Consider the following 13,784-nt stretch of genomic DNA (forward strand, 5'->3'; position numbering starts at 1 on the left):
AGGTTATTTTTTGGTAGGTCTGTTACTTGGCAGTTGAGGCAATGGACCATGAACATAGTGTTAGGCTGTGCTTCTGGATTCTTGTCGAGCCAGTATCAGATTGTGGTGGTTTTGCTATTGTTGTTAGTTGAGTGAGTAGTAGATCCTGGCTGAGCCCTATGCATAACCCCAGCTGTTAGGTGCAGGATTTGTCAATTTCCTGTATTATATTACTTAAATAATCGTATAGGTAAATAAATAAATAAATAAATAAATAAATAGATATGTGGAAATGTGAAAATAAATCAATAAATACATGTAGAAATGTTAAAAAAAAAAATAATGAAAAAATAAACGAATAAATACATAAATACATAAATAAATACATAATTATTGAAATAAATATACATAATAAATAAATGCACATACAAAGGAATAAATAAATAAATTTATAAATAAGAAATGTAAATATTAATTATTTACCTATACAATTATTTATGCATGTATTTATTTATATACATGTTTATTTATTCATTTATATGTGCATTTATTAATATATTTATTTCAAGATTTATTTATTTATATATTTATACATTTATATGTGCATTTATTTATTTATACTTGTACTTATACTTATACTTGGTCCTCCATAGTTTGCTTGTTTAAAGAACAATTTGAAAATCTGCTGGTAATGACCTGATTTTCAGTGTTTGTGATTCTCAGATTAGGGGATGTTTGCAGTCATGTTGCAGCAGTTCTTGTGGCTGTGGAACAGTGTGTAAGGGAAGGTTTAAATAAATTACATCCACTGTTTTGAACGCTGTTTACCGCAAAACGGAAGTGTCCTAGGAACAGCTACGTCACTTCCTTCGCTCATGAATATTAATGTAAAACGGTCTATAAATTAATTAATTTTACATTAATATGTACATACATACACATAAAATACACACATTGTATATACATATGTATATGTATATATATATATATATATATATATATATATATATATACATATACATATGTATATATATATATACAGTTTCTGAATCAATTTCTCTGCCTTAAATGTACATTATTTATGTCATACCACATGTCTGTCTTTGTTAAAGAGCATAATAGGAAGTATTTCAGCATGAAAGCACATATTTGTAATGAGTCCTGAATCATTACTACATCTCTGCTGTTTGTTTTCTAAGAGACCGGCCCATAATATAGAGGGGGCGGCCAATCAGGATATAGACCATTTCAGATGAATACTCATGAACGTAGGAACACGGGACACTTCCGTTTTGCGGTAAACAGCGTTCAAAACAGTGGATGTAATTTAATTTAAACCTTTCCTTACACACTGTTCCACAGCCACACGAACTGCTGCAACATGACTGCAAACTATACCTAATCTGAGAGTCACAAACATTGAAAATCAGATCATTACGAGCTGATTTAAAAATTGTTCTTTAAACATGTAAACTATGGAGGACCAAAAATGACATAAGTGTAAATAAATGTTGAAATAAAAATATTGATAAATGCACATATAAATGAATAAATAAATATGTAAATAAATACATGCATAAATAATTGTAAATAAAGGTAAATAAATTAATTAATAATTAAATTTACTTATATATATATATATATATATATATATATATATATATATATATATATATATATATATATATATATATTCTTATATATGTGCATTTATTTGTTTCAACATTTATATGTGCATTTATATATTTATACTTATGTCATTTTTGGTCCTCCATAGTAAACACGCATGCTTTCTTTTTTCACACTGCTAACCTGCCTGCAGTTACAGTGTCCACTCACAACTTCTCCCTCCTTCTTAGCTACAAACCATGTAGAGAACGTGTTGGATAGCGTTTGACTTGCTCCAACCTCAAAAAACACTATAGTGATGCCTTCTCTATTATAGGAACAAGTATTTCCAACTTTTCCACTGAGAAAGTAATTATATGTGTCCAAACTGCGGTACGCTTTCACTGCCTCTCTGGTGTAAACACACTCTGTTTCAACAAGGTAGTGATACACAGAGACTGTATATATCAGAGACTGTAAAAAAAGATGGACAACGTGTCGCCGTTCTCATTCATTCAATGAAAATGAAGCCAAAATCTTCCACCATGTTGACGATCCTGATACCCGAGTCTGCGCAGTAATGACCAGAGGAGGGAGAAAGACTGTGGAGAGACAGCCTACTCATTAAAATAACCCCGCCCCTAAGGGGGTGCCTTGCGGTCACAGGCTGCAGAGCTGACGGTCAGTTATTGGTCCCGCCCATAACCAGCCCTTTTACAATAACCACACCTTTTTTGAATAGAGCTGCATAACGTTTTAAAAAACTAATTCTGTGGGGAAATGAATATAAGCAGAGGTTACACTAGCTGTTACATTTAAATAATGGAGATAGAATTACAGTATATTAGAAAAAAAATGTGATTGAAAGTTGTCTGTTTTGCCATTAAAACCTATGGGGATGGGTGGGGTTACACAGCTTTCTGCAACCGAACAGCAGGGGGCGCCCGACCTGTGGTGGCTTCACTTTTGAGAGACGATGCTCTGTCCAGCTATACACAGTCTATGGTGTATATACACTGCTCAAAAAAATAAAGGGAACACTCAAATAACACAATATAACTCCAAGTAAATCAAACTTCTGTGAAATTAAACTGTCCACTTAGGAAGCAACACTGATTGACAATCAATTTCACCTGCTGTTGTGCAAATGGAATAGACAACAGGTGGAAATTATTGGCAATTAGCAAGACACACTCAATAAAGGAGTGGTTCTGCAGGTGGGGACCACAGACCACTTCTCAGAACCTATGCTGTCTGGCTGATGTTTTGGTCAGTTTTGAATGTTGGTGGTTCTTTCACACTCGTGGTAGCATGAGACGGACTCTACAACCCACACAAGTGGCTCAGGTAGTGCAGCTCATCCAGGATGGCACATCAATGCGAGCTGTGGCAAGAAGGTTTGCTGTGTCTGTCAGCGTAGTGTCTAGAGGCTGGAGGCGCTACCAGGAGACAGGCCAGTACACCAGGAGACGTGGAGGAGGCAGTAGGAGGGCAACAACCCAGCAGCAGGACCGCTACCTCCGCCTTTGTGCAAGAAGGAACAGGAGGAGCACTGCCAGAGCCCTGCAAAATGACCTCCAGCAGGCCACAAATGTGCATGTGTCTGCACAAACGGTTAGAAACCGACTCCATGAGGATGGTATGAGGGCCCGACGTCCACAGATGGGGGTTGTGCTCACAGCCCAACACCATGCAGGACGCTTGGCATTTGCCAGAGAACACCAGGATTGGCAAATTCGCCACTGGCGCCTTGTGCTCTTCACAGATGAAAGCAGGTTCACACTGAGCACATGACAGACGTGACAGAGTCTGGAGACGCCGTGGAGAGCGGTCTGCTGCCTGCAACATCCTTCAGCATGACCGGTTTGGCAGTGGGTCAGTAATGGTGTGGGGTGGCATTTCTTTGGAGGGCCGCACAGCCCTCCATGTGCTCACCAGAGGTAGCCTGACTGCCATTAGGTACCGAGATGAGATCCTCAGACCCCTTGTGAGACCATATGCTGGTGCGGTTGGCCCTGGGTTCCTCCTAATGCAGGACAATGCTAGACCTCATGTGGCTGGAGTGTGTCAGCAGTTCCTGCAAGATGAAGGCATTGAAGCTATGGACTGGCCCGCCCGTTCCCCAGACCTGAATCCGATTGAGCACATCTGGGACATCATGTCTCGCTCCATCCACCAACGTCACGTTGCACCACAGACTGTCCAGGAGTTGGCGGATGCTTTAGTCCAGGTCTGGGAGGAGATCCCTCAGGAGACCATCCGCCACCTCATCAGGAGCATGCCCAGGCGTTGTAGGGAGGTCATACAGGCACGTGGAGGCCACACACAATACTGATCCTCATTTTGACTTGTTTTAAGGACATTACATTAAAGTTGGATCAGCCTGTAGTGTGTTTTTTCACTTTAATTTTGTGTGTGGCTCCAAATCCAGGCCTCCATTGGTTAATAAAATTTATTTCCATTGATGATTTTTGTGTGATTTTGTTGTCAGCACATTCAACTTTGTACAGAACAAAGTATTCAATGAGAATATTTCATTCATTCAGATCTAGGATGTGTTATTTGAGTGTTCCCTTTATTTTTTTGAGCAGTGTATATAAGTAATATTAGCAAAATGTATACCCACATTAATAAGAGAAAAACAGTGTCAAATGCTTTTAAAGCAGCCCCCTTTGTAGCCTTATACAAATGCATCTTTTAGTTGTTTAAAGGAGGAAGCACCTTTAACCTGAAAAATTAGAATTGAGCTGTTATATCATATATATGTTAATGGTGCTTTATGCTTCTCTGTATTTAAATTACAAGTCGGTTGTGCTCTGCTAATTTTAAGGGGCCGTTTTTTTGTCCCAGTCCAGCCCTGGGTGTATTAAACATCTTCCTCAGTGTAAATTAATGCACTGGGGGGCGCAAGGTTGCCTCCTCCAATATGGCACCCCCACGCTATCATGCCAGCGTCAGTCGATGTGGTGTCTGTGTATATGATGCATTACCGCCACCAACTGAGCTGGAGTGTGAAGAAAGACTTCAGGATAATGAACTATTTACAGAAAATGAGAAATGGTCATATTAACAAAAAAAGGTGCAGTGCTTTCAAATCTCAAACTAAAGAGAACAAGTTCATATTTATTAAGAAATAATAACAATAATAAAGTTTTATCTAAGGAACAGTTCAGAATTAATAATTGGTATATAACCCAGATTTTTATTCACAGTTTGTATTCGTCTTAACATGTCTTTCCACCCGTCTTTCACACTGCTTTTGGGTGGCACAAAAAAAATTCAAGCAGTTCAGCTTTGTCTAATGGCTTGTGACCATCTATCTTCCTCTTAAATACATTCCATTGATTATCAATAGTGTTTAGGTCTGGTGATTGGGCTGGCCAAGGCAGGGTCTTGATCTGATCATTTATCCACACCTTAATTGATCTAGCTGTGTGGAATTGAGCATTATCTTGTTGGAAAAAACTCAGAGTTGGGGAACATTGCCAGATTAGAAGGAAGCAAGAGTTTTTTCCAGGATAACCTTGTATGTGGCTTGATTCATTCCCAAAGATGAAACTGCCCAATTCCAGCCCTACTGAAGCATCTCTAGATCATCACTGATCTTCACCCACATTTCACATTGGGTGCAAGAAACTTAGGCTTGTACACATCTGCAGGTCTCCATCTTAACATTTGATGGCCAGGTTTTGAGCAAAGCTGCAAAATTGGACTCATCAGAGAAAATGATCTTACTCCAGTAATCATTTTTTGGTCCAATTCTTATGGTCTTTTGAACCCTATTGAAACCTCTGGAATGTAATCAAGAGGAAGATGTAGTCACAATCTGAAATATATAAAGAATAAGAGATCCAGAAACGTGCTGAAAATAAAAGTACAGTATTGTGTTGTGTAGTTTTTACAGAAATAAGTAAAACGTTATAATATCATATTGTTTATATTATTTCAGATGTTTAGGTTAAAATATCCACACACAATTCATTTGGCTGTAGCAACAGCACAAGAACAGGAGTACATTTACATAAAGTCTTTATGTACCCTCTATAAACAAATTTACCCAAAATAGAAGCTAAACTGTAAGCTGTTAAAATATTTTAACAAATTCAACTTTAACTTTCCCTAGTTGGTCTGTGATATGGTGTGCCATATCATATCGTACACAATAATATCGTCAAAATTTTTAAATATCGTGAATGATATTATACCCTAAAATATCGTGCCATATCACCCACCCCATTTCCCATTATATATCTACTAGAGACAGATTATATCTGTCTAGAATAATGTATTTTACTTTAATCCTGGATATATGGAGATATTTGGAGAGCATTATTAGTAGTAGTATCCTGACATTCTGTATAATTGACGTCTGTTACCAATCTGATAAAATTCTTGTATTTTTTAATATCTCACTTAGGGGTGTGCAATATCATATCGTATGTAATAATACAATTTTATTTTTTTATTTTGTTGCAGTAGTGTTTTCTTAAAATATTTTTTTAATTCAGTGTTTTTTCATATCGCCAAGAGTATCGTTATCGTGAAAATACCATGAAATATCGTGATATTATTTTAGGGTCATATCGCCCACCCCTAGTTGGTCTATAAATGTTGTAAAATCAACTAAAGCTGTCAGTGGCCAAGGGATAAGAGCAGCTTCATCAAACCCAGTGACATTACAGAGCATCTACCCCTGTGGCTTTAGTAATAATGTGGGTTTGGAATGATTCCTAACATTTTTATAAATTTTAACAAGCAGGATTTCTAGGACCATAGGTTTAGAGGTGTTGAGCACCCATCGAATCAAGTCAGAGACACAAACTATTACAGTACAAGGGCAGGTGTGTTAAAAACATTTTTAAATATTTCTATTTAAAAATACCTCCTGAAGCTTTGTTATTTGGTCTAATTTAACCATCTAAAAGTGAAAAACTACACAAAACTCAAAACTGCTCACACTGAGCAATGAAATACCATATTTGTCTTTTAAATTTTTTACCTTATTTTTTTCCACTTTAATCTGAATATGCCCTTTATCTTATAAACCAACCCAATACCTTTGCTATGCTTTGCTACAGAGCTCTCTAACTATATATCTATTTTACAAACCAGCTGGACTATTAAACCTAAATGCAAATAGGTTTGATAACAATGGTTATGTTCTCATCTGGATGACAGATTTCTTCAACAACTTTGTCCATCAAACAAATTAAGACTGTCTAAATTCAGCTACTGGTAAAAACTAGCATTACAGTAAATTAAAGATGGATTTAACACAGATAAATGACATATTACAATAACTTTGTAATGATTTCCATACAATATAATGTAAACAAACTTGATATTGATTTCCTGATTGCAATTACCTTATCTCTTAAGAATTATGCTTTACAGACAGACTGCAGCTCATTTACTTTAGGATCTCTGGCTTGTAAAGATATATTCAGTGCATGAGCGGAAAGCTGGACTCATCATTTAGTACATAACTGTATTTTGTTAGGAATATGCAACAGTTTTTTCCTCTATACACACTATCTGGAATAGTTTTAGGTGTGTAAAATCCTTCCCAGAGTCTAAACCAGGGGTGTCAAACTCATTTTGGCCGAGGGCCACATTGGCATATTGGCTGTCCTCCGAGGGCCAGATGTAACTTATAAATGTAATAAAATGTAACCAAATGTAATATATGTAAATGAATGTAATTACTCCTTAATGTTAAATAACTCTCAATATATTATTTATTCAATCAAATATTACAGTTGCATGGAAAAAATGTTTGCTTGTTGCTCTATTAACATAAATCCTTTTAATTTGTCATGTCATGAAATCCAAAAACTCCATCAATCAAGAACCAAACTATTCAAGTGAATAGAAATGACATCAAGTTATATTAACTTTGAAATTATTAACTGAAATAAGGCTTAATAAATATAAAATCAAAAATTGTGAGCTGTTAAGAACATAGCATTTCCTCAGATTTAGCAGTTCCTCATCCAACCACTAGTGGGAGCTGCAGCAGCAGCACCACAAGTCCGCAGTCTTTACTGAGTCAGAGCTACAGCCCAGCCACGGGCTACAGGGCTCAGCTCAGCCAGTCTGGAGCGTTTTTACAATTTTTAAGTTCTTCTGTGTATGAAATAAAGATTTTTGTAACCGAATAATACAGCTCTCTACAGTTCATCTTTCAGCCCAATCAGCTAACAGCAGCCGTTTAGAGCATGAGTCACTGCTGGGATTACATTATAAACAGGTCATTAATCGCGCTGCTAACCTCAGGAGTTTAGTGGACACACCACGGCTGCAAGGTTAGACTGTTGAAGGCTACTGAAGACTATTAAAGGCTATTGGAGGTTATTGAAAGGGTTATTGAGGGCAGAAATCAGTAAAGGCTGGTTAGATAAGTGATTCACGTCCTCGTACTTTGCTGCGGTGAAACTGCGACTAGCGCTGTCACAGTGATGTTTATTAACGTCATTAAAACAGATTTTGTCAGCTATTGTCTTATAAATATTTACACAGAACTTATATCTCTCCTAAAAAGCGTTTATTTTGGTCAGTAACACTCTTCGTAACACAAAAGGCATACCGGTCTTTCGCCTTGAAGCACAGCCGTCCGTCTGCATCAACTTCTCTTTTTCTGGACATTATGGGATAAACATTTATATGTCTCAATTCCACCCGCGAAGTTACACCTTCCCTCCGGCAGGGTTTCCACATCAATGACTACACTGCCGTGTAGTGGCAGTAAGCCGTAACTTTGCGGGTAATACAATCGACAAGCATTGTGGGAAATGTATTTTTTGGTCAAAGAACGCTTCTGACTTATTTATTATAGACACTAAGATCTTACAAGCTCTCGCGGGCCACATAAAAAGACGTGGCGGGCCACATTTGGCCCGCGGGCCTTGTGTTTGACACATGTGGTCTAAACTCTGAGGCTGTGTTTTCTCCAGTCAATGGAGACTAATAATCAAGTTTGATAATCAAAATTCATCCCACAGTCTGAGCAGTGTTTCTCATGTGTGAGTGCGTTTGTGTCGCTGGAAATTAAACTGCCGATTAAAACTCTTCCCACAGTCTGGGCATTGATATGTTTTTTCTCCAGTGTGAATGACCTGGTGTCTTTTCAATTTGCTCTCATTAACAAAACTCATTCCACAGTCTGAGCAGTCATACGGTTTCTCTCCAGTGTGAATACGTTGGTGTCGCCGGAGATTATACTGGCGATAAAAACTCTTTCCACAGTCTGAGCAGTGATGCTTTTTTTCTCCAGTGTGAATGCGCTGGTGTTCTTGGAGACCATTCTGATGACAAAAATTCATTCCACATTCTGAACAGTAAAACGGTTTCTCTCCAGTGTGAATGTGCTGGTGTCGCTGGAGATGACTCAGTTGATAAAAATTCATGCCACATTCTGAACAGTAATACGGTTTCTCTCCAGTGTGAATGCGTTGGTGTCTTTTGAGACAACTCTGTTGATAAAAATTCAACCCACATTCTGAGCAGTGATAGGGTTTTTCCCCAGTGTGAATGAACTGGTGTTTTTTGAGATGACTCATTTGATAAAATTTCTTTCCACACACTGTGCAGTGATAAGGTTTCTCTCCAGTATGAATGCGCTGGTGTTGTTTAAGATGACTCTTTTGATAAAAAGTCTTTCCACACTCTGAGCAGTGATATGGTTTCTCTCCAGTGTGAACGTGCTGGTGTTGTTTAAGATGAGTCTTTTGATAAAAAGTCTTCCCACACATTGCGCAGTGAAACGGTTTATTTACAGAGTGAATATGTCTGTGTGTTTGAAGACTAATCGGATTATTAAAATTCATCCCACTGTCTGAGCAGTGCAACTGTTTCTCTCTAGTGTGAATACGTTTGTGTCGCTGGAGATTATACTGATGATTAAACTTCATCCCACAGTCTGAGCAGTGAAATGGTTTCTCTCCAGTGTGAATGCGCTGGTGTTGCTGTAGATTACTAAGTTGACTAAAACTCTTCCCACAGTCTGAGCACTGATGAGTTTTCTTCTTCCCTGTACATTTCTTCATTTGCCTCTTGGGTGATGGAGAGGATGTTTGCTGAATATTGGAGATTTCTGTGGATGCCATGTTCTCCCTTTTGTTCAGCATCTTAATATCTTTGGAAAATCTACTGAAAATTCCAGTTAGGAACACAGACACTGGGATCAGGAGAAGACCTGGAACAGCACAGCATTAATTTCTGGAAGAAATACAGAAGAAAAACCTAATATCAATATAAAACAGCTTAGTTCAGGTGGAATATGTAAAGTCAACAGTCAACATTTGCAAATATTAACAATCCTTAACAAATATTGGGGTTAGGAGTAGTGCTGGGCGATATGGGAAAAATCTTATATCACGATATAGAATTTCTTATATCACCATAACGATTTATATCATGATATACCAGATTTAAGTATGTTTTCAGTTATTCTTCAAAAAATATGACAAAATAATATCAGTGCTTACTCTTTTCCAACTTTATTTCAAAGATGACATTAAACCCAACTTCCACAAATGAGAATTACTACCTTTTAGTGCAGCAATATATATGTATCGACAGAAAAAAAGATAATGTAGATCCAGAAGCTATTTTTTTTAAAGAACAATGCGTCTCCATTTCATGTCGCAAAACTATATTATGAAGCTTTTTTCGCGAAGATTACTTTATTATCACTTATATAAACCGAATTTATGCAAAATGACCACGCCAATACATTTCATCGAAGCCTACATTATATATTAATTAATGAAATTACTGTAGAAACATTATGATAAGACGATAGAAGGTAAGTAGCACGATAGACACTTTTCTATCGTTCCCACAATATTTATAGTCATATCGCACAGCACTAGTTAAGAGTTACCTTATTTCTAGCCATTAGCTACAACTGAAAGGCAATGATGACGGGAGACAAAACGTGGAACTCAGAAGAGCAGAAGTGTAGCGCTCCAGACACATAACACAAGATACTGGCTCAAACACAGACCTACCGGTTAAAACTAACTGCTGCCTGGGTCTGTGCAAACGGTCTGTACTGGTCCTGTTTATTTTTTTTTTTAAGGGAAATTTTTCAAATTTACTTGCATTCAAATATCAGGGTAAGCCACTCTGAGAACCCATTCCTGTGTGTATATAAAGCATTATGAAGCCTATTAAAACTTCTATAAAAATTTCTATTATATACTTTGCATAGTCAGCCACAATATTAAAACCAGCTAAGTATATATATTACACTGGTAACATTATAATCACTTTCTTGTTTTTGCTTTCCTTGTACCTGGTTTTAATACTGTGGCTGAAGCTTGCCTAACTATAGACCACTGGAGTCCTCTGGTTCTTTTGTAGATGGCGCCATGTTGTTAATGCCCATATCTGGTGTTCTGTGTCTAAGCTAACTTTCTCTGTTGCTGGAACAAATGGGGTTTTCAAAAATTCATCTTCATCACATTCTGTGGTAAATAAATATGTTCAGAACACTGTACATTTTATTTGTAGGTACATTTTACTCTTGATCACTGGATCCTCTGAATGAAAGTCATAATTAGAATAACACTTGCTTTTAGCTAATGCTACAGCGCACTGAACAACGCAGTTGAGGTTTTCTTAACTCTCTGCAAATGAATTATGACGTGATAAAAGTGACATTCTAAACCAGGGGTATTTCATTATAATTCAGTATGGTCCAGTTGAATAAAATGTAATCAGTCCAAGGTCCGGACCTTCGCCAATGTTAACTTGTGTTATGATTCAGTGCTATATCCTGTATGTATATATAGGCGTTGTCACTACCCGATCTGTACCCCCTGCCCGATTTGTTCCGCGCATGCACACGCATGCGCACTGCAAACTGAGCAGGGGCACAGATCAGGTAGGCAATGCCAAGTTGTGGTTCCGCTCACACTGTCGCAAACAGCTTGTAAAACGCGGTTTCAAAATGAAGGACTTACGTTTTTACAGAGCTCTGAAAGAGTACATTTTAAGTGGAACATTTACTCCACCATGCAACAAAAAAATGCGCAAGGAAATGCGGCGTGTGTCTGAAAACTTCATAGCAAAAGGTAAGTTAAAATCATATATTTTAGAAAGGTTTGCATTAGCTGAGGAAGCGAAGTGTCACGTTATGTGAACTAGTTAGTATAGCTAGGTTAACTATGCTAGCTAATTTAGCTCGGAGTATTTTATTATATCAATAAGTAATTAAATATGAAATGTGTTTTTTTTTCGGCAGACAACCGATTGTTTTACACTGGACCAAATAAAACGTATATGAGACTAGTTGTTTGTACTGAGGAGGAAAAAAGGTCTGTTTTGATGGAGTGCCATAACAACTCCGGCACCGGCAACCACAACGGTGTACGAGGCACGAGAGACAGGGTGATTGCTGGATACTTCTGGCCTACCCTAATGAAAGATGTAACTGAGTGGGTATGTTGTGAAGTTATAACACAATTTCTTATTTATTTCCAGAGCATAAAACTGCAACACAGTACATATAAATGTTTTATTTAGTATAAATATTACAGTATTATTCATACAAGGCTGAAGTTGGTTTGATATTCGCAGCTCCTGATTCGTTTGGTTGTATGTACACTACCTTCCATCACTTACTTTCTCCAGTTTTACTTTAACGTGCTGTTCTAGTGTAATTCATTCATTTACTAAGTAGAAAATATCTTAAATAGAGAATTAGCCTCATACTTTAAGAGAAAACCTGGCATTAGCCTGGCCAGAGCTAATTGTATACTGTATAATATTTATTTTAATTATTGAATATATAATTAACAATTTAATATATAATGAAAAAAATATTTAATAAAATTATATTTTAAAAACCTTTGTGAAAAAATAATTTTTTCATCTTGGGCCTGACCAAATACACATGATATGAAATTGAAGTCTCCTATGTTAAGGAAAACCTAGAATTAGCCTGGCCCGAGCTGATTTTATACTGTAAAATGAATTAGCAACATGACATACGAGCCATAATGCACCAAAAATTGAATATTAAGCTGACGTTCCAGTATGATTTTGAAGGACTTTTTCATTTTGGACCAGAACAAATAAACATGAGATGAAGAGTTCTAGTATTCACAAAATCGCACTGGAATCACTGGCTTTATATTCATTATTTTTTGTGCATTATAGCTTGTATGCCATGTTGCCAGTTCGTTTTAAAGTATAAAGTATTTCAGATTCTTCTTAAAGTAGAAGACTAAAACTCATTATATCATGTGTATTTGGCATGGCCCAAGATTAAATATCCTTCAAAATCGTACTGGACCATCAGCTTATATTAAATTTTTGCTGCATTATGGCTGTGTATGCTATGTTGCTAATTCATTTTACAGTATAAAATCAGCTCGGGCCAGGCTAATTCTAGGTTTTCCTTAAAATAGGAGACTAGAGTTTCATATCATTTATCAGTATCAGTATTTGGTCTGGCCCAAGATGAAAAAATTCTTAAAATCACACTGGATTTTTTTTTGAGCGCAACGGTTTTTAAAATATTATTGTATTTTTTAAATTATATATAAAATTTATTAATTTAATATTCAGTAATTAAAATATTTTACAGTTAACAGTTAGCTCTGGCCAGGCTAATGCCAGGTTTTCCCTTAAGGTAGGAGGCTAATTCTCTATTTAAGATGTTTTCTACTTAGGAAATGAATGAATTACACTAGAACAGAAAATAAGTGGAAGGTCGTGTATATAAAATTGCATTTTATATCATAATGTATATTTACATAGTTAATAAACAGCTGTACTGCTTTTCTTCATTATAGCTCCTTCAGTGTTGATATGAGAGGTGTTAAATATAATATGCGGAACAGTCTGTGAACGCTCCCTTTAGTTCACGGTGGTTCAGTGAAGCGGCAGCTGCGAATATCAAACCAACTTCAGCCGGGGAATACGAGGCTGCGAATATCGAGCCAAACGAATCTGGAGCTGCGAATATCAAACCAACTTCAGCCTCATATTATTTATTCAGTAGAAACAAAAGAAATCTTTCATAGATAGTTACCAAGATTCTGATTTTGTATAAAAATAATAGTGTAACAAAAACAAAGTAATGTAACGACAAATATTATTGTGCACGAAATTATATAGCACACCCCTTGTTCTAATATGTATTTATGATATGCATTTTATTTTACTTTTTGTACATGTTTAGACAC

The 13,784-nt window shown here is 36.6% G+C and overlaps 9 protein-coding genes across 24 annotated transcripts in view; 3 read left to right on the forward strand and 6 right to left on the reverse strand.

Annotated features, from left to right (window-relative positions):
• Positions 1–13,784, reverse strand: part of LOC111194226 (zinc finger protein 239-like) — a 457,259-nt gene that overhangs the window by 433,924 nt on the left and 9,551 nt on the right. The gene's annotated exons all lie outside the window — the stretch shown is intronic.
• LOC103021480 (zinc finger protein 585A) overlaps positions 1–13,784 on the reverse strand; it is a 258,231-nt gene that overhangs the window by 217,495 nt on the left and 26,952 nt on the right. The window lies entirely within an intron of this gene.
• Positions 1–13,784, forward strand: part of LOC103036135 (zinc finger protein 239) — a 245,471-nt gene that overhangs the window by 97,240 nt on the left and 134,447 nt on the right. The gene's annotated exons all lie outside the window — the stretch shown is intronic.
• The window catches only part of LOC107197278 (zinc finger protein 135), a 142,936-nt gene that overhangs the window by 68,870 nt on the left and 60,282 nt on the right, over positions 1–13,784 (forward strand). The window lies entirely within an intron of this gene.
• Positions 1–13,784, forward strand: part of LOC111188212 (gastrula zinc finger protein XlCGF49.1) — a 232,620-nt gene that overhangs the window by 49,986 nt on the left and 168,850 nt on the right. The gene's annotated exons all lie outside the window — the stretch shown is intronic.
• The window catches only part of LOC103022228 (zinc finger protein 501-like), a 41,797-nt gene that overhangs the window by 18,670 nt on the left and 9,343 nt on the right, over positions 1–13,784 (reverse strand). The gene's annotated exons all lie outside the window — the stretch shown is intronic.
• Positions 4,685–13,784, reverse strand: part of LOC111190415 (zinc finger protein OZF-like) — a 589,012-nt gene continuing 579,912 nt past the window's right edge. For 10 of the 11 annotated variants that reach the window (XR_007440226.1, XR_007440223.1, XR_007440219.1 and 7 more), the window contains one exon: positions 4,685–5,376. The gene's annotated coding sequence lies outside the window, so the exon portion shown is untranslated. Of the gene's footprint in view, positions 6,645–13,784 lie in introns of all 11 variants that reach the window. The other variant, XR_007440218.1, reaches the window with a different exon arrangement.
• The window catches only part of LOC103025045 (zinc finger protein 501), a 266,885-nt gene continuing 257,785 nt past the window's right edge, over positions 4,685–13,784 (reverse strand). Inside the window, exon 3 of the transcript XR_007440228.1 lies at positions 4,685–5,376. The gene's annotated coding sequence lies outside the window, so the exon portion shown is untranslated. The remainder of the gene's footprint in view (positions 5,377–13,784) is intronic.
• LOC111197445 (zinc finger protein 239-like) overlaps positions 8,015–13,784 on the reverse strand; it is a 184,162-nt gene continuing 178,392 nt past the window's right edge. The window contains exon 2 of the mRNA XM_049482395.1: positions 8,015–9,804. Coding sequence (XP_049338352.1) covers positions 8,604–9,713 — 1,110 coding nt within the window. The 5' untranslated portion in view covers positions 9,714–9,804 and the 3' untranslated portion in view covers positions 8,015–8,603. The remainder of the gene's footprint in view (positions 9,805–13,784) is intronic.

Source organism: Astyanax mexicanus, chromosome 8, assembly GCF_023375975.1.
Source record: "Astyanax mexicanus isolate ESR-SI-001 chromosome 8, AstMex3_surface, whole genome shotgun sequence".
NCBI lineage: Eukaryota > Metazoa > Chordata > Actinopteri > Characiformes > Acestrorhamphidae > Astyanax > Astyanax mexicanus.